Genomic DNA, 22,117 nt, shown 5'->3' on the forward strand with positions numbered 1-22,117 from the left:
CCCCAAGAAATTTAGTTTCATTGACAGTATTAATGTTTTGGTTATCTATACATATTACAGGTTGTGCCACATTTTTATTTTGATCTGTGTGGAAATCATGAGTACCATTTTTTGGGGATTAACTATTAGCCTTTTTTGGCAAACCATTCAGACACTTCTTGTGTAATATCTTTTGCAGATGTGGTAAAATTTTCTTCTTTATTCCATTCAATCAATAGACTGGTGTCATCTGCAAACAGTACTGGTTCAGAATTATTAACATGTGATGGAAAATCATTAATGTATACCAAAAAAAGGAGGGGATCTAAATTAGATCCCTGTGGAACACCATGACTTAGTCTACATGGTTCTGAAAGGTGAACCTGAAGTTCATTTCCTTCCATGTCCTTAATTTCAGTTACCTGAGAGCGATATTCCAAATACAATTTAATCTACTGATTTGGCACAGCTCTTAGGCCATACTGTTCAAGCTTCCTCAGGAGCACAGAATGATCAATCACATCAAAAACTTTCAATAAGTAATCACATTACAATGAGGTTAAGGTGAATAAACAAGTAATTCTTCATTAGGACACTATTTTAAGTCTGATGCATGCTTTTTATATGTATTCTAGTGTAAAGGGTACTGTGTAGCAAGTTTGGATTATGGTTACTCAGTTTGAGTGATAACCTAGGCATGCAGTAGTTACATTATTCTTGTTACTCGCAAAACCAGCTGTTCATTTGTTAGCTGTATTTGATTTTAAATATTACTGGTTATTTCCATTTAATTCAATGTTTGCTCTCTAGATGACTAAAGAGATTTTTATGTATTATATGATTCAGTACCTCAATCATCAGATACTGTGCAATGTCATATGATTACAGACTAGTAAACAAAATTAACATCTTTATTAATATGATAATTTGATGATTATTTTTGTCTTTTTGTCGTATATGATTGCTTGACCTTGGATTTCACTGAAAAAAAAATGAGGTCCCCAATTGTTTTATTTTGTAAGATAAAAATAGAGTTCCTTGTCAGGAAAACAAGGCTCAAATGTTACTTCAAGACCTTGTGACCGAGCAATAATGACAGAAAAGAGCCCTTATATAGAAAGAAATTATTATTTTTCAGGTTCTTTCATTGCTCATAGATTGTGTATACCATGCGAAACTGATGCAGGAGGAATAAAAACATTGAAATACACCACTACACCATTCTGCAACCAATTCTGGATACTATTTCAGAGAATGATTCTTCAGTATGTAAGAAACAAGGTGAATGTAATCTAAACATACAATTTCAGAAGCCATAAACAATTATTATAATTACTGCTATACTTTTATTATGAGCATCATTTTGAATGTTGTGAGAATTTATGCTAATAGAATTTTCTACCTTATCTAAAAATTACTTTCTTCCTTTCCTTGAGAACAAAAATTATTTGATGGAAAACAAAAATTAAGGAAGACAACCTCTTAGTGCATGTGAATGATGGATGTGTTTTAGACACATTTGATATCTCACAGAATTCACTTCCTCTTAAGCCTTCATTGTTACTAATACTACAACCCCACTTTCTCTCTCTCTTCTCTCTCTCTCTCTCTCTCTCTCTCTCTCTCTCTCTCTCTCTCTCTCTCTCTCTCTCTCTCTCTTTCATGACATTTTTGTAAATGCATTTGAAAACTGCTTCCCCAAGAAAATAGTTAAATATACTCATAAGAAACCTTGTAACAAACCATGGCTTACTAAGGGTATAAAAATATCTTGTAACCGGAAAAGGGAAATGTATCTGACAGCACGAAAGAGTAGTGGCCCAGAAACTATCAAACATTATAAAAACTACTCTGTTATATTAAGAAAAGTTATTAAAAAATCCAGAAGTATGTGTATCATGTCTGAAATCAGCAACTCTGATAATAAAATTAAAACAATTTGGAATATTATTAAAAGAGAAACAGGTCAACCAAGAGCACAGGAAGGCAGTATTACCATCAAATTGAATGAAAACTTTACGAACAAAAAGTCAGAAGTTGAAAATATTTTTAATAATCATTTTCTAAATGTTGTGGATATAGTAGGAGCCAGGTGTTCATTAGGAGATGCTAGGCTGTTAATGGAAGAGGCCATACCTTTGCAATTTGATACAATTGAAGTTTCACCCACTTCTCCCTCTGAAATTAGGAAAATAATAAACTTGCTTAAAAGCAAAAACTCACATGGAATTGATGGCATTTCCAGCAAAATACTAAAAGCTTGTTCTCAACAGATAAGATTCTCAGCCACCCATGTAATAGCTCTCTGTAACAGGGCATTTTCCCTGATAGACTGAAATATGCTATTGTTATACCTTTGCATAAAAAGGGGGATAGATCTGATGTCAACAATTACCGTCCAATCTCCCTTCTAACAGCTTTATCCAAAATTTTTGAGAAAGTAATGTATTCAAGAGTAGCTTCACATATCCATAAAAATAAAGTACTAACAAAATGTCAGTTTGGTTTCCAGAAAGGTTTTTCAACAGAAAATGCCATATATGCTTTCACCAGTCAAATTTTGAATCATCTGAATAACTGAACACCACCCATTGGGATTTTTTGTGATCTCTCAAAGGCTTTTGATTGTGTAAATCATGAAATTCTGCTAGACAAGCTCAAACATTGTGGCATGAGTGGGACAGTGCACAAATGGTTCAATTCGTGCCTAACTGGACAAGTGCAGAAAGTTGAAATAAGCAGTTCTCATAATATGCAAAGATCAGCACATTCCTCAAACTGGGGGACTATCAAGAATGGGGTTCCACAAGGGTCAGTCTTGGTTCCTTTGTTGTTCTTAATATATATTAATGACTTGCCATTCTATATTCATGAAGAGGCAAAGTTAGTTCTCTTTGCTGATGATACAAGTATAGTAATCACACCTAACAAACAAGAATTAACTGATGAAATTGTCAATACTGTCTTCCAGAAAATTACTAAGTAGTTCCTTGTAAACGGACTCTCACTGAATTTTGATAAGACACAGTACATACAGTTCCGTACAGTGAATGGTATGACGCCATTAATAAATATAGATTTTAATCAGAAGCATATAGCTAAGGTAGAATTTTCCAAATTTTTAGGTGTGTCCATTGATGAGAGATTAAATTGGAAGAAACACATTGATGATCTGCTGAAACGCTTGAGTTCAGCTACTTATGCAATAAGGGTCATTGCAAATTTTGGTGATACACATCTTAGTAAATTAGCTTACTATGCCTATTTTCACTCATTGCTTTCATATGGTATTATATTTTGGGGTAATTCATCACTGAGGAATAAAGTATTTATTGCACAAAAGCGTGTAATCAGAATAATAGCTGGAGTCCACCCAAGATCATCCTGCAGACATTTATTTAAGGATCTAGGGATATTCACAGTAGCTTCTCAGTATATATACTCTCTTATGAAATTTGTTATTAACAACCAAACCCAATTCAAAAGTAATAGCAGTGTGCATAACTACAATACTAGGAGAAAGGATGATCTTCACTATTCAAGATTAAATCTAACTTTGGCACAGAAAGGGGTGAATTATACTGTCACTAAAGTCTTCGGTCACTTACCAAATAGTATCAAAAGTCTGGCAGATAACCAACAAGTATTTAAGAAGAAATTAAAAGAATTTCTGAATGACAACTCCTTCTACTCCATAGAGGAATTTTTACATATAAATTAAGAAAAAACAAAAAACAAAAAAAAATTATTAAAAAAACACAAAAAATAAAAAAAGTTGTTATATTAACTTAAGTATGTTGTTAAATTAACTTAATTATGTCATGTATTGGAAAATTTGACTCGTTCCACATCATTACGAAACATCGTATTCATGATCCATGGAACTAGTATTAATCTAATCTCTCTCTCTCTCTCTCTCTCTCTCTCTCTGTGTGTGTGTGTGTGTGTGTGTGTGTGTGTGTGTGTGTGAGTGTGTGAGTGTGTGTGTGTGGATTGTTAGTTGCACCGACATAGCTCTGTTAGTTAGATTATTCCACATGAAAAGCAAGTCCCATATTGACACAAATTTAATGTCAGTAACTTTCACTGATTGTTTTCCACTTTTAATGAATGGTTACGTGCACAGACAGGTTGGGTGGGAGAGGAAGGCACTGGGTCACCTGAAAGGAGGAAGGCATATGATGTAAGGAGTTTGGTGTCACTGTGAACCTGAATCACTTGCTTGATTCTTAGGCTAATTCTCCATAGGGATTTAAATGAAATCTTATAAATATTATCCATCATGTTCTATGTTCTTAATATTCTGAATATTCAATAAACTGCAGAGGATCATTTTATCATGCTGTTAAGAAATCCAGAATAATACTGGATTTGTATTTTCTCTCTCTTTGTTATTGGTCCATTACGTAATCAATGGTATGTAGTTTGTACATACAATATAGGAAAAGTCATGTTTCAGATGGTAAATACAATTTACACATAGAATGGTTTCAAAATAATAATTTATACATGTTGCAGTCTTACAATAACAAATAACATATTTGAAAACAGTAAGTATGGTTAAGAATGTCTGATCAGTTACAATAAGTTTTGAGATACAACAAAAACTCAGAAACAGAATAGAAGCAGTGGTCAAGCAAGTGCTGTTTCAATTTGATATGGAAAATATATAAATTTCACATCTGTTCCAAATACGATGACATGTGGTTATATAGCATAGTGTCAATATGATATAATACTCATTTACAAACATTTGTGCTTCTTCAGATATAGGTTATTCTTCTGCCTAGTATTGTAAGGGCAAAAATCACAGTTATGTTTAAAGATATTTTCTTCTTTTGAAGTTCTTTCTTTTGTGAAGGCTGTTAATTCATAAATTCATAAACAAGGAAGAGGCAGTATTTTGGGATTATTAAATATTGGTCTAGAAGAATCTCTGTATTTGGCTTGTTTTATGGTTCTGAGAGCCTTCCTTTGCAATCTTGATGTTTTCTAATATTTATTGAGTTCCACCAAAAGATAATTCCATAAATAAGTACCTACTGGTTTTGACATGGTACATTGTTACCAATGATTCATGGGTTATATTGGGTTTTTCTGGAGGATTCTTACAGAATACGTCAGTAAACTTTTTTTATTAACATTACTCTGGTGTTATCATGTCCAATTCTCCTGGGCATGTATATGTGGGGATAGAGATGATACGTACGGTAATATCAAACCCAACATTAAGTATTCACTAATTTTTAATGAATTAACTTTATTTTGATCATGTCGGTACAAACACATTCACTCAAATACAGAGTTCGGAACACACTGAGATCAACAGCTTTCAAAGAGGTTTGTTCTCAAAGATGAGGCGGTCAACTCTTGCAGTCGATAACCACCACATATACCTAAACCCTTGATTCACTTACCACTGAAGAATAAAGTATCATAGAATTTAAATGTCAGTTACCCTGATTTTTCTTTGCATATCTTCTACAAAATGGCAAGTCTAACATGAATAATTGAGGGTAAAATGTATAACACATTCATGTTTAAGATATTTTTCTTGCTCTCCTGCAATATTAGCATAAAGATTACACAGCTCAAACAACCAAGTGATTCTCAAATTGTTTATAAATGGCTTGTCACAGTTGCTTTCTATCAATCTATTATTTGCATTGATGATATGGAAAGTTCTTGCAGAATGTAAATAATTTAGGACCATTCACAAGTGAGCAGTCACCCTTGCTCCTGCATTATTCACATTTCATGCTCAAGTTGTGGAAATATAACAATGTCATACCATGCTAAATTTAGCAAATAAAGAATATGCTGAAATACTATGGTTTACTATTGTGCTAGAAACTCCAACACAAAAAATGAAATGTCGTGTGGCTAGGGCCTCCCGTCAGGTAGACAGTTCGCCTGGTGCAAGTCTTATGATTTGACGCCACTTCGGCGACTTGCGCATCGATGGGGATGAAATGATGATGATTAGGACAACACAACACCCAGTCCCTTGGTGGACAAAATCTCCGGCCCAACCGGGAATCGAACCCGGGCCCTTAGGATTGACAGTCTGTCACGCGGACCACTCAGCTACCGGGGGCGGGCACGCAGTTCTGATATGAGTACTCACGTTACTGCATGGGAACAAATTCCTCGTACATCATGGCATGTGAATAAAAGAGAGAGGTAGAAGAGCTGTCTAATGTACATAAAGTTTCTCTTAAATTTCACTTGCAACTAAATTAGTCTTTGCTTACTAGTATTACCATCATCAACAACAGAGGGGGCAGCAGCATATTTTTTGGTCTTTTTTGATGCATTACGCAGCACAAAAGACATACAAAAAGTGTGTGTGTGTGTGTGTGTGTGTGTGTGTGTGTGTGTGTGTGTGTGTGAGAGAGAGAGAGAGAGAGAGAGAGAGAGAGAGAGAGAGAGAGAGAGAGAGGAGGGAGAGAGAGTGGGGGGAGGCAGAATACAGACGGTGTAAATTTCAGTTCACAAATTACAATCATAAATTAAAACTAATCAATAAGACAAGTTAAATAGTACATGTTTCCAGGAGTTTTAATTCAATTTAAAAGTTTTTGATAGCACAAGAATTCTTGATCTTGTACTGATCATAATCAGTTTTCCATCATACATGACTAAAATTTATTTGTAAACATACTTTCCACTGTTATTTAGGCTATTAAATAATTTAACTGTTTTGTGTGAAACACTTTTCTGATACAATTCTGTTCCCTAAATCACACAGTTGTTACAGGTGCTTCTTGTTTTATAGCTATGGACATTTTATTTTGTTGCAGTGTTTCAGTCTTCTTTAAAAAATAAACATAGCCATACAGAGTAGGCTCATAAATGTCAAGACTGCGCAATGTCATTATTTTTAACCAAATAGAGAGTGTCACACATGATTCTAGGGTCTTTGAGCTACAAATAGTGGTGACAGACTTTCTATGAGTCCCAAAGATATCTTGCTGGAAGGTGCATTTCTGCAGAGGATAAATACCTACCACTGTTATGAATGGAGATATGCATAAAGTTATTGAATAACAGTTTACCTGCTTGTACTTTGGCTTATCATATGAGGAGCAATACATAATCAATGTAAATAAGGTGTAACAAGTACCCTGAGACAGAACTCCGTAGTACACCACAATCAATCAAGCATTTATTGGATAAATATGTGGTTCTTCTAATGTGTTTTCTTTGGAAGCATTATGCCTTAATATAATTATTTGCTACTTCTCTTCAAAGTAAGATCTTATTCACTGATTTTAGAAGCCTGTCACACACCTTTGGATTACTTAAGAAAGAGATCATCATGGTCAGGAGTGTCAAATATTTTCAACAGATACAAGAAATAACTAGTAGCATGGTCTGTTATCATGTAATTCAATAATGTAAAGATATTCCAAAGCAAGTAAAACATTTGTATTTATAAAAAGCATATTGATCAAGCTGCAGCTGACACAAGCACATACATACTTACAGGTGAATAAACGATTTTGTTGCTGATGTGATTTTATTATATAGAAAATTTGGTACCAGGAATCTCCAGCAGACTGACAGAGTATCCTCAAGAATTATTGAAATTTCAAATAGTGTTGACTGTTTTGAATAAAGTGTCATATGTCTGCACCTGGTGGCAAGAACGCAGGAAGTAACCAGCTGTTCCCTGTGATATTTGCAAAGGTTTATTACACAAGTGTAACTGGTATTACAGTACTGAAGGCTATTTGAGAACTCAGCTGGACACAGTGTAGTGCTGTGGCATGGGCATAGCTGACCTTGGTGATGCTAGATAAGGCATGGCAAGGTGCCTGGTGGTGATGGTTTGGCAAGAGGGGGTTTGTTTGCCATCTGGCTGGACTGGCAACATCATTAGTATGATGAGATCACAGGAGTATTTGCTGGCCATGTTTGCGTTGCTCTGAGAGATGGTGGCATTAGCAGATGTCCTGTGATTGATACCATGGCAAGAGGGCTATGATTGACACTCAATAAGACTGGAATCATTGGTAGCCTAAAGAGCCAGGATTGGCAGCAGGCACTGGCAAGCATCAGCAGCCACTAGCAAGGCAGAACTTGATCAGCAGTGACCACCTGGGATGTGGTGAGGCCAACAGCCAGTGAGGGCAGTGGCAGCAGGCTGGAGGAGATTCTTGACCGGTGGAACCAGGACACAGCCATACTGATGGTGTGTACTGCTATAGTAGAGCAGATGTGCCAGGGATGATGTCAGCAGGCACTGGGGACCAGTACTCACAAAAGTGGACATAAATTGGAAAATTTGGTAGTCTTAGCCTCCCAGACATATGTTAGCATTAGTGCATATTTTTACATGTTACCAACTGTGGGTTAATATCCTTTAAAATTATTGTAGTGAGTAGCTATTTCCAAATGACATCAACATATAGTAGAATACGTTAAATTTTAAAAGGTATTGTTTCACATACATTTCACACTAGTCCACTTTCTTCAAGTTATTTTTATAAATCTTCTTCTCTGGAGCTCATTAATCATTCTAACTGTGTGCTGTAGTGTTGTCTCAGTATTGTGGGGCAGATGTTGTATATCCCAATAGTCTGCACATTGCAATCTTAGAATCTGTTAATTGCCACACATCATTACTTGATTTTTTTGCCTGACAGTTGGCATACAAAAGTCAAGAAATAATATAAAATTCTTCTGGTACCAAGACTGTTCAAATATATCAAAAAAATTTCACAGAAGGTGAAAAACCCAGCTGAAGATAAAGATCTGAAGAATCTGCTTTTCTTCAGCAGGCTATAATCTCATATTACAATATCTTTGTAAAAGTGATTCACAAGTGACTAAAAATACACCAGTATTGCTACCACTACTGCCACTATACTGCTGAAATAGTAGGATACTTATAATTAGGAAGGAGAGAGTTGGGAGATGTTTGTTTTGGAAAATACTAAACAAAGTTAAATGGAGTTGTGATCCTTACTTAAGCTGATAATGTGATGAATGCTGTATGAATTTGAACTAAACTGCTACAGTATTTTAATTGTTTCTCTCTTTTTTCCTCCTCCTATTGTCACAGATTTTAGTAATGAATTGATTTATGGAATTCATAATCTCTCTCTCTCTCTCCCTCTCTCTCTCTCTCTCTCTCTCTCTCTCTCTCTCTCTCTCTCTCTCTCTCTCTCTCTCTCTCTCTCTCCCCCTCTCTCTTTCATATTTTAGAGAATTGTTTTACATGTTTTACTATAAAGTGTTACAGAGAGCCTTTGTTTTTGTTTGGGGTTCAGTCTTTATCTGTTAGGCATGTGTTTTGTATTTCAGATGACTGTTTTACATATACATATGTTTTATTGGGAATGTTTAATTTTTTATCAATTTTAATGACAGGTGCCTCGTAATATTTCTTTAAGATACTGGAGGTCCTGATTTGAACCACAAAAAGCTATATCATTGCTCTCTTCATGTATTACATTTCTAGTTTTGAGTCATAAATTTTTGTAGCTCCTATTGTTTTTGTAGTGAAACACACATAAAGTACCGGATTTCAAAGATAATACAGGAGATAACAATTTACAGTAACAATTTTTTGTTATTTCTTAAGTGTTCCTAGTGTAAACACTTTTTATTATATATGTTGTTTTAATTTTTGTTTTCAGTCATTACTCATGACAATGCTTGCAACGTATCTCACTACTGGTCTCACAACAGGAATGGTATTCCTCCACTCTGGCAATAGAGGTGACAGTGCATTGGTTCATCTCAACTTCATGGCCACATCTCTTGTAATGGCATGTTGTTGCCAGATACTCCCACCAGCAATTTTGTGTCAGTATATTTACATTTTAATTTTTCAGCAGGGAAAATAATGTTTACAATCTGCATTAACCTTTCCTGTAAACAAAATAGCATGTTTTTCATCTGCGCAGTAAATTTTTCAATCAGCTTTTACATATGTATGTCTCTCCTTCTGTGCTAGACTTGTAATGGAAGTTACCTACTAGCTGTCTCTGAACCTCCAACTTCTGCACATTTGCTTAGCAATGCAGTAAATCAAACTTTATGTACACCAGAATGCAGCAGTTACAAAGATAATAAAATCAGCACATTAACCTATTTGTGTTTCAGAACTCCCTGTTTTGCAGTATCTTTATCATTCAGTTACTGATAAATAAAATTTGATTTTAAGTCCTTACTTGAAGAAGAGACTGATGGTCTTCTCTTCTACACCCTGCTAAGACCATGGCATTTTCACATTTATTTCTTTAGTTTTTTATGCATGTTAGACAACTAAATAGTTTGACACAACAATAAGCATGTAAAAACATATACGCTACCAGTGAAAGTAAGCATGTTTACATTAACAGAAAATAGACAATGACAAACACCTTCAAGAAACAGTTCTACTTGAGTGAAATTCTCTTTACATGATAAAGCAATTGTACTTTGCATATGATCAGACTATTTAGGCAACAGTTCCCATATCTTTTATAACTTCACATAGCTGCACTGCTATCATATGTCTGCTTAGCATCAGTAAGATATTAATCTGATGTAATTTTGTCATAGTATATATGACATAAAATATTACTTCATTTTTTTTAGAAGACCAGAAGTGTTGAGTCATTGATAGGCATACACAGAAAGAAAGGAAACTTGCTAGCTTTTAGAGTTATCCTTTTTCGAGCCTGAGTAACACACACCCACCCACACACATGCCTATGACCTTATATGGTGACAGCTCCTCTTGGCTCCTATCCCCCCCCTCCCCACTCTCTCTCTCTCTCTCTCTCTCTCCTTCTCCCCCCCCTCTCTCTCTCTCTCCCTCTCCCTCTCCCCCCCCCCCCTCTCTCTCTCTCCCCCTCTCCCTCCACATCCCTCCCTCTCTGCCCACCCAACCTCACCCATCCAACACAGTCCCCACCACAACCAGTCCATCTGAGGAAATGCAGCACCAGCACTGTTTGTCCATCTGACACCACATAGGGGCATGTGTGTGTGTGTGTGTGTGTGTGTGTGTGTGTGTGTGTGTGTGTGTGTGTGTGTGCGTGTGTTTTGTTCTAGATCAATACAGAATTACTCTGAAAGTTAGCAAGTTTCCATTCTTTTAGTGTACACCTATTGATAATTCAATGCTTCTACTTTTGGTAAGTGGTCTCCTTTAATCCAAAAATATTTACTGTTAAATCCTGGTTTTATCTAGGTCATCATTGTTAAGACCCATTGCAGGTGATGCGCCATGTATTAAATGATGATTCCCAGGATGAATTTAAGAACACTTTATGCACTTACACTTTACAAATATGTTTAGCTCCAAGAACAACTGAAAGATCATTCATGATCACCTGGGAATTAAAGGAAACAAAGTTCAGTGTCAGGATACCATTTCCAAGGAAAACATCTTCCTGACTGGCTGTAGAGCAACATCCTGGCTTTGAAATGAGTGAGCAATTTACTGCTGCTGGAGGCTGTGATTTGCCTTAAGTATCCAGAAGGCAGAAGTATATCCATGACCATCTGGTGCATAGATGGTACTTGTTTCCTTGATACTAGTGCTGCTGGTTTTCTGATTTGCATGCTGCTTGGAAGTATGGCTGCTGCCCCCCCCCCACCCCCCAGATGGTGCCTGTAACAATTGGTGTATCAATAGACTGTTTGCATGCAGTATCATGCCCACAATACATAATGTCCTAGCAGTATTTGTAAGTAGTGTCTGGAGGAGACACCTGTGGGCCAAGGGTAAACAATCTGCAGGGTGAAAACACTGTGCTAGAAGCATAAGTTAGTCAAGGTATGGCTCATATAGCACACCCCTCCCCCTTGAGAATCTGATGAAACCCCTTGAGAATCTGATGAAACCAGCCCAATAATGGCCACTGATCCTGCTGTTGAGCTTTCTTGGGCAATGTGGGAGGTCACAGAAAGTAGGGAGTCCAATGTGATCGCAACCCGGTCCCTGGAATCCTGAAGCTGAGGTTGTGAAGTGGGTGCTGCAAAGAGAAAATCCAAGAGATTTAGAGAATACCATACAATGCACTAACAGTCATGGAGTAGTGGTCATGCAAGAAGATGGGGCTCAAAGCAATGTGATGTCAAGAGTAGATGGTCCCAACAATATGAGTGGTATTGGCAGTTGCTGATAAACCTCTGAATAGTGGTCACCAGCTGTGCAAGTGTAGAGAATAGGGAGGGAGGGAGGAGGGTTTGCATTAATTCATGTAAGTGTAGCACTGAAGGTGGAGAAATGGCATGGAAAAGGAAAAGACGAAATGAGAGAAGAGATCAGTGTGTCAGAAAGATCAGCACTGAATGTGCAAGGGTAAGAGAAATAAGTGGCCGTTGAGAGGCCAGGAACCAGTGGGGAGGTCGTCAGTGTAATGGGCAATGGAGCACACACATTGAAGGGGCCCTGGGTTGGTGGGAAGGCTGTCATCACAGTGTGTGTTGAAGCCTCGGAACAAATGAATGGAGGGAGACCAACAGGCAGCGAAAGCCGTCACTGTGGCAGTGTGGCAAGAACATGGCCGGAGAGTGAGCAGAGCTGGTGGAATGGTCATTGCCACAGGGTGACCAGGACTGGTAGAATTGTCACTGCCACAGGATGCAGAAGAGCACAAAGAGCACAAAAAGAATATGCACTGTAGAGAAGGCTAGGCAGTACTTTGAGGATCTCTGATGAGCACAAGTCATGTGACACTCAGAGAGAGAAATCAGACTGTATTCAGAGTAAAGACACTTTGTCAAAATTTTAGCAGTAAATTGTCAAAGTATTCAAACCAAAGTTCTTGAATTTAATGCCCTCTGGGAAATTTGCTACTTTTGAACTATTTTTGGGACTGATAAGTGCCTGAAACCCAAAGTAGAAAGCTCTGAAATGTTTAGTGGGTCATGAAATGTATTTTGGAGAGGCAGATTAGATGCTGTAGAAGAGGGAGTGTTCATTGTAGTCAGCAAAAGTATTGTCTCTATTGAGGTTCAATTTTGAGCATGACTGTGAAGTTATCTGATCATGTATAACGGGTCGAGGTGAAATGAAGTTGATTACTGGATGTTTTTACTATCAACCCAATTCAGCTGTGATAGTTTGTCATTCAAACAAACTCTATTCTCAGTGACATGGGAATAGTGACATCAGACAGTGTTAGCTGGAGGTGACTTTAAAATATCAATTACAGACTGGGATGTCTGTGGATACATTACAGAAGGTACCAACCGGCAGGCTTGTGAAGTGCTGTCAAACAGATTTTCTGAAAACTGTCTTGAGCATCTAGTTAACAATGCACATATTTTTGAGACCTTGTAGCTACAAACAGGCCTGACCTCATTGAGGGCGTCAGTATAGTGAAAGGGATTAGTGATTTCAGTATGTTCTTAACAACAATGGTTATTGTAGGTAATAAATCCATCAAGAAGGCTAGGAGAGCATTTTTGGTAGAAAGAGCACATAAGCAGATGTTAGCATCTCAGACAAGGAATGGATTTCATTTTGTTCCATTATAATGCACATGGAGGAATAATGTGCAAAATTTGAATGGAATGTAAATCATGCACAGGAGAAGCATGTGCTGAGTATGTGGATCAAGGACAGTGAGGACCCCAAGGAACCACCATGATTAATAACAAAATTTGTGAAATGATGAGGAAGAAAAGACTGTTGTACTCTTGGTTCATAACAGAATGCACAAATGACAACAGGAAAAATTTAGTAGAGATTTGTGGACGGGTAGAAATACAAAAGCATGAAGCATACAACAACTACCACAGTCATACCTTAGTGGAAGATCTTGCTGAGAACTCAAGAAAATTCTAGTCTTATGTAAAATTTCTAAACAGGTAAAAGTCTTGTATCCAATCAGTCATTGCCAGTCTGTTGTGGCAGTAGAGGATATCAAAAGGAAAGGCGATTTTTTAAAATTTTTGTTTAAGAAATCATACACACAGAAGAATTGTGTGAACACAGCATCATTTGACTGTCATACACCTTCCCTTATGGAGCATGATGGGTGCTGCAGGGTCTGTGGACTGGGGAAGGGGGCTGGTGGACGTGGGACAGGGGGAAATTGTTCCTAGCGAGAACTCAAACAGTTTACAAATATGAAAAAGATCTGTATTTGCAGGTGCCAGAATTAATGACCTAAAATACCTGGAAAATTATCATTAAAATAACCTGAAAATGTTGATAAAATGAAATAAAAACTATATAAAATATGTAATGTGAGTCATAAAATGTGCAAGAGTGATGAAAACTTTATGGGAACCCAAGTTTCTCCTGGTGTGTACAGTGTTCAAATAACTTACAGGAATGCAGCCAGGTGACATCTTCAACAACTGCTGATATTTCAACAGGTGTACATCCTGTCATTTTCTAAGCAAAACTGCAGAAAGGAAGTGCTGCACAAGAGGATTTAAACATCAGTATTTGGGGAATTTACAGAATGATAGCGCATGTGCATGTGCACACACACACGAGTCTCTGTCTGGTGACAAACAGACCTGAACTATTTGAAACAGTTAACGCAGAACAGGGAATCAGCGATCATAAAGCGGTTACTGCAACACTGATTTCAGCCGTAATTAGAAATATTAAAAAAGGTAGGAAGATTTTTTTTGTTTATCAAAAGTGACAATAAGCAGATTACAGAGTACCTGATGGCTAAACACAAAAGTTTTGTCTCAAGTACAGATAGTGTTGAGGATCAGTGGACAAAGTTCAAAACCATCGTACAATATGCGTTAAATGAGTATGTGTCAAGCAAGATCGTAAGAGATGGAAAAGAACCACCGTGGTACAACAACCATGTTATAAAACTGCTGCAGAAGCAAAGGGAATTTCACAGCAAACATAAACATAGCCAAAGCCTTCCAGACAAACAAAAATTATGCGAAGTGAAATGTAGTGTGAGGAGGGCTATGTGAGAGGCGTTCAATGAATTCAAAATTAAAGTTCTATGTACTGGCTTGGCAGAAAATCCTAAGAAATTTTGGTCTTATGTCAAAGTGGTAGGTGGATCAAAACAAAATGTCCAGACACTCTGTGACCAAAATGGTACTGAAACAGAGGATGACAGACTAAAGGCCGAAATACTAAATGTCTTTTTCCAAAGCTGTTTCACAGCTTTTTAAAATCACTCAAAAGAGGAAAGGCCCCTGGACCTGATGGGATACCAGTTCGATTTTACACAGAGTACGTGAAGGAACTTGCCTCCCTTCTTGCAGCAGTGTACCGTAGGCCTCTAGAAGAGCATAGCATTTCAAAGGATTGGAAAAGGGCACAGGTCATCCCCGTTTTCAAGAAGGGACGTCGAACAGATGTGCAGAACTATAGACCTATATCTCTAACGTCGATCAGTTGTAGAATTTTGGAACATGTATTATGTTCGAGTATAATGACTTTTGTGGAGACTAGAAAGCTACTCTGTAGGAATCAGCATGTGTTTCGAAAAAGACGATCGTGTGAAACCCAGCTCACGCTATTCGTCCACAAGACTCAGAGGGCTTGACTTCCGCAAGGCATTCGATACAGTTCCCCACAGTCATTTAATGAACAAAGTAAGAGCATATGGACTATCAGACCAATTGTGTGACTGGATTGAAGAGTTCCTAGATAACAGAATGCAGCATGTCATTCTCAATGGAGAGAAGTCTTCCGAAGTAAGAGTGATTTCAGGTGTGCTGAAGGGGAGTGTCATAGGACCATTGCTATTCACAATATACATAAATGACCTTGTGGATGACAACGTAAGTTCACTGAGGCTTTTTTCAGATGATGCTGTGGTGTATCGAGAGATTGTAACAATGGAAAATTGTACTGAAATGCAGGAGGATCTGCAGCGAATTGACGCATGGTGCAGGGAATGGCAATTCAATTTCAATGTAGACAAGTGTAATGTGCTGCAAATACATAGAAAGATAGATCCCTTATCATTTAGCTACAAAATAGCAGGTCAGCAACTGGAAGCAGTTAATTCCATAAATTATCTGGGAGTACGCATTAGGAGTGATTTCAAAGGGAATGATCATATAAAGTTGATCGTCGGTAAAGCAGGTGCCAAACTGAGATTCATTGGAAGAATTCTAAGGAAATGCAATCCGAAAACAAAGGAAGTAGGTTACAGTACGCTTGTTCCCCCACTGCTTGAATACTGCTCAGCAGTGTGGGATCCGTACCAGATAGGGTTGATAGAAGAGATAGAGAAGATCCAACGGAGAGCAGCGCACTTCGTTACAGGATCATTTAGTAATCACGAAAGCATTACGGAGATAATAGATAAACTGCAGTGGAAGACTCTGCAGGAGAGATGCTCAGTAGCTCGGTACGGGCTTTTGTTAAAGTTTTGAGAACATACCTTCACCGAAGAGTCAAGCAGTATATTGCTCCCTCCTACGCATATCTCACGAAGAGACCATGAGGATAAAATCAGAGAGATTAGAGCCCACACAGAAGCATACCAACAATCCTTCTTTCCACGAACAATACGAGACTGGAATAGAAGGGAGAACCGATAGAGGTACTCAGGGTACCCTCCGCCACACACCGTCAGGTGGCTTGCGGAGTATGGATGTAGATGTAGATCTCTGTGTTGTTGAGGTCCACAGGATGCCCATGCCAAGACAATGTTATACAGTAGCAGATTTTCCCAGCTGTTGTAAGCATGTGTGATGCTTATGCTCAGTGCATAGGTCCTTCACAGTCCTGATGGTCTGACCAATATGACATACCACATCTGCAAGAAATATCTGCCTTATGCAAATGAAGGTAATCTTTTATGAATCCTAAAGGTATCAAACCTTAGATTATGGTTGGAAACCACATTTAACATCATATTTTTGAAAAATATGACCAGTCCTTTTACAAATCCTTTCTGTATAAGGTTATGTTTGGTGTTGAGTTAACAAACCTATTTGAACATGTATTGACTTCAACTTAATTTTTATTCAAAGACCAGTACTATGAGCATAAAGATGAAGTTGCAATGGGAAGCCTGTTGTTGTCAGTTCATTTGTCAAAGAATTCAAAGCATGTGACTTGGAGACAGAGTCATGAAAACCTGCGTGTTTCTTGAGATATGTAGGTGATACTTTTGTGATTTTGCAACACAGTGAGAATTTGAGTGGCAATTTAGAACACATTAATTCAGTCAACCTGAATATTCATTTCATAATGGAGGTGGAGAAAGATGGCTGCCTCCCTTTCCGTGATGTGTTGGTTGGGAGGAAGGCCAATGGTGTTTGTGGTCATCTGCCACTTGTGGGATGCCAACTGACACAGACTGGAATGCATGTGTTCATGACAGACAGACCCCATCCCAGGCCTCAAATTTCCAGCATTAGCTGTCTAGACACTTATTTACATATATTTTTGATCTACTTTATTTGAAAGTTAGCACAGGAACAGTGATAAAGAAGTTAAAAATTAATGGTATTTGCAGTTAGTTGGCATGTAGGTAAACTAATTACACCAACTGCTTCTAATTCACCAAAAGAATGTGATGGATAACAAAGTCAAGGTATCTAAGTTCTGAGTTAATTAATCAGAATTTTAAGTACTGTGCACATGTTATATAAATAACACCATAAAGATATTTATTTAAAAAAGTTGGCATAAACAGATACCTGCCTCTTGCAAAATAGTTTACTACACATAAAAAATATTTTGGTTACTTAAACTGGCCATAAGCCTCTAATACAAAGGATTACAAACATTAAAACCATATAAACCATATTCAAATACAAATCCATATAGCATAAAGAAAAACAAATTTCAACATAAAAAGTTTGTTCCTGTAAAATCAGAGTTATACAGCATGAAGAGCAAAACAATTTGACAATATAACATTTTTTCCCGTTGCAGGAGGAAAGAATTCCTCATTTTCCAGTCATTTCACTGATTTCTGCTTACATAATTACAGTTGTCACTGTTCCACTTAGCTGAAGTCGGGTCCATGCGTTTTATAGGTCCAAATGGTCGCCCCCATATACTCCAGTTTCACCAGTGTCCTGGGAAGTAGTTATCATCTGTCATTGTACATGGGAAGCCAAAAAAAAATTTTACTTTAGTATACAGATAATTACCACTTTAGTACACAGATAAGTACTACAAGTAAACCTACAAGAAAATGTTTCATTTTTCAAAGATATAAACCATCAGAATGTTTTACTAATAAAAGGTAATATAAAAAGAATGGAATCTCTTCCATGTACTCCTGTACTTTAACTCGAATCACTGTCATACATCATTGAACTCAAAAGCCAGAAACCCAATCTAATATTTCAAATGACCAAACACACATTTTACAGAGGGGAGGTTGGGTTAATTGGACCGCACATTAATTAACAGTAAAAGGAGGAAAATTATTTTTTTCATATGATAAAATTGTTTTCTTAGGTTAGAAGTACTATTTGTATCTATGGGGCTACTGCAAGTTATCTAAGTTTGCTGATATATACAAAAATGTGAAATCCAGTGGTAACCATAATGTTTCCTTGCATCTAATAAATTCTCCTAAAATTTTAATAACCAATAGAACACAATTTTGTTTCTTTGAGTTAACTTAAAGTATTTATTGCTTTATGATACTCCATGAAATATAAATTGTGCATGGAGCCATTTTCCTACTACTCTGAAGATTTTTGATAAAGTGAAGGTGGCATTAAATGGTCCGATGAAGTTTGACATAAGATAGACAAGTTTGATTAACCCCAGAAAGTTGTTGTAGAATGAATATAATGAACAACTTCATGGGAACATCTGCTAGTGTCCCCAGAATTACCATATGGCAGCCTTGTAGGTGTTGCATAGCCTTTGGCCTTTACTTTCTCCAACATCTTGAAAGACTTTAGTGTCAATGGTACTGATTCTTTTAATTCAAACATATTTACTAACCAAGACTTTTGTCATCAAATGCTATGGATAGACTAATTCAGTAACAAACAGACAGTGACTCACTGGCAGAAGATGCAAGCAAACATGCAGATGACAATGTGGAGAATATTGGACGTCAGACAAGATCGGCAACCAGAAATTACACATCCTAGCATGTTTAACCATATTCTAATAATGGTGCAACTTAAACAAAAAGAGGTAGAAAGAAATGGGAATCAGTTGTCCTTACCAGTACACCAGTTTAAACAAGAGTTAGGTGCAGTGGCAAAAGACAGACTATCAAAGCAGTAGCCAAAGAAGCATACATTCAATGAAGTCAAATGACAGTACTGGAGTAGAGCAGCAGCAACTCTCAAGATGCTGATTATGTGCAGTACATTGATTCATCTAATACTGACTTGTACACAAGTGTTGATGAAATGGTGAAACACTGGTGAAGGGGACTATCACGTTCCCCAAGTCTTTGAAATGTACAGTGATGGTTGCAAGTACAGTGTTTTATTAGAGTTGTTTCTACTACAGAATTTGAATCTTTAAAAGATGATGATACTTTTGTTGCTTCAAATTAAATAATAGGCAAACTATCCAACTCAATACACAGTACAACCACTCATTATGGAAACAGGGTTTTGTTCTAGATTTACATTGCTAAATTCATAGTGCATTATTTGTTATTTCCACAATTTTTCCATTAATATATTTATAAACGTGTATTTAGCATTGTTACTAATGTTCTTCCACTACATTTTTGTTTTAGGGTCCTGCAATTCATTTATTTAACTGAGAGGTCAGGTGGAAACTGATAAATGGTTCAGTTAAACCAGCCACTGGGGTTACATGGTCTCAAAGTAGGATCAAAGTTCTTCTAGTTCTGTAAAAACTCTGAGATAATACAAAAATGAAAGTGCATATAGTTTTTGTATGTGTTTCACTCCAGATTCATGAATAAAAGTTTTAAAAAGAACCATTCTTTAACTAAGATCTCAAGGGAAGAAAAAATAGGTCCAGTTTACCCTAACTTCCCCTGTTATAAGGAGAACAAAACCATGATCACTATACCATTACATAATTACTAGTTAAATTAAATTAAAGTAATGGAAGCTGTTTCAAATAAAATAATTACATTTTTCACTCAAACTGGGTTACTAACGTCTCTCAATCAGAAAATTATATTCTCATGAAATTTCCTAAAATGTAATTAAATTATCCACCCTTGTCAGAATATTCACATTACTTTTGAATTACTGTTACTAGTCACTCAGCAGAAATATTTTTCCTTCAATGTATCATTACCCCAAGCCAATCATTATCTGGAACACAAATAGCAATTTCCAGCAGCATTTAAAACCAAATATGCAGCAGAATGTATCTAATACTCTTCAAAAAATTAATCTTACAGTCAACTTTTTAGTTTCATTGTCGTGATTTACATAAACAGTACCAAATTTCACCTAACTCCAACAGATTTTCACTGTAACAAGAAATGCCTGTATTCAGTTCGCATTACATTACTCATACATGTCTGTTAATCCCATTATATCCTTCCAATCCTAACCTTGTTAACTAGGGAGAGTGCATTCTCAGAAATTACCCATACTGCAAAGACAGGCTTGCTAATCATTAATACACTATCTAATACACTTTTCATTATCTCTCATTACTACTTCATTATTTCATCATCACATTATTATACCTCATTATTCCATTAGCTAAGAAATAAGCACCTGCATTACTCGTTACACACAAAAAATGACTCTACAGAACCACACTCTATGGTAACAGATTCTAGTATATGCAGACTTTATCCTATTAAGGGGATACGGAATCACCTATCCCCGCAATGTTAATATATGCCTACTATAGGGAACATTTTCTCACAAACTACTGGAGACAGAGAGGTAAAAATTTTACTGTATGTGCATTCATATGTTACAACAATACTGAAACAACAGTTTATTGTCAAAGTATTTTCTTACAGAGATATTGTACATTTATTTTTAAGTAAATTTTTTCCATCGCTTTTTACTAGACTATCACCCCTAAGTCTTTTGTAAATCAAGTAATTAAAAAATCGTTGTTTCAGTATGTAATAGGGACCTATGTCACTACGTCATAAAAATTTCAGACTTCTAGGTTGACCAGTACCTGAGATAATGTTCCTAGATGAAGTAAAAAGTAAACTTACGGGAAACGGAGAAAGAAGATTAAAACATTCCTGATCCGTAGCTAATACCCCCTTCACAGTCTTCATAATCATCTTCAAGTCTTCTTTTGGCACCCCTCTGCACCTGTCTTGCTTTTTTCACTAATGTCTTGATTATATTATCAGCATGCCTTAGTCTGTGCTGATCTAAAAAGAACATAGCACGTACCGTACGGGAACCAACACACATACCCAACTTTTGAAGGACCTGGCATTTAGTTATATTTCCAAGATTGAAGGTTGCCACAGCATCATACACACCAAAATGTAGTGTATTAATTCCGACAAACACTGTTTTTGGGAGACGATGCCATATCACACTATTCAAGCACTCGTTGGGGTTCTGCGTTTTTCCGTGAAGACATTTCATCAGAAGACTTCTGTCAGCCAGATCTCTGAAAATGGGCTTTATTTCTGCCATGATGGCTGATGGTAGACTGTGGTGGTGAATGTATTTCTCTCCTGTTGTTAGTCCCCTATTGTATTTACACCAGCTGTTTTCACCTTTGGGGCACAAACCATGTTGTGGATGCTCATCCGTGGATGCGGTGTGGAAATATAAAGCCCATATAGCTCTCCTCATTTCTTCAAGATTGCCTGTATTTTGCCTGATTGCAAGGCCATAGCAGTTCTGAATGTGGTCTATTATGGAATCAGTCAATCTTCCTCTGCCATCCAAGGTTTTCCCATCATCTAGTTTTTTCCCTTTCATAACTGATTTTAACCTTCTCAGCCTGGCACCCATTCTCTTCTGCACATGTCCTATACATTCAAGTTTGCTTATATTTACACTGTTCCCATATGGTTTGCTTTCCAAAACTTCTTTGAATGCTTTAGAGTCACCATCTCCCAGATATTTGACATAGCGAACATTATACCACTGTGAAGAGCGATGAAAAATTTTCTTCACCCCAGCAACCTCCATGCCACCACTACTACCATAATAATTAGCAATACAGTCATCACTGTGTTCATTTTTCAGCCTGCCTGTGCACCTACAGTATTTAGACATTATTGCAACATCAATAACCTTGCCAGTATCAACACTAGTTGCTGTTACAACA

General features: G+C 37.0%; 1 protein-coding gene across 1 annotated transcript in view; it reads left to right on the top strand.

The window, feature by feature from the left end:
* The window catches only part of LOC126416119 (ATP-binding cassette sub-family G member 1-like), a 379,097-nt gene that overhangs the window by 330,865 nt on the left and 26,115 nt on the right, over positions 1-22,117 (top strand). Inside the window, exons 8-9 of the mRNA XM_050083643.1 lie at positions 1,118-1,260; positions 9,627-9,795. Coding sequence (XP_049939600.1) covers positions 1,118-1,260; positions 9,627-9,795 — 312 coding nt within the window. The remainder of the gene's footprint in view (positions 1-1,117; positions 1,261-9,626; positions 9,796-22,117) is intronic.

The sequence above is a fragment of the Schistocerca serialis genome, chromosome 8, assembly GCF_023864345.2.
Source record: "Schistocerca serialis cubense isolate TAMUIC-IGC-003099 chromosome 8, iqSchSeri2.2, whole genome shotgun sequence".
Lineage (NCBI taxonomy): Eukaryota > Metazoa > Arthropoda > Insecta > Orthoptera > Acrididae > Schistocerca > Schistocerca serialis.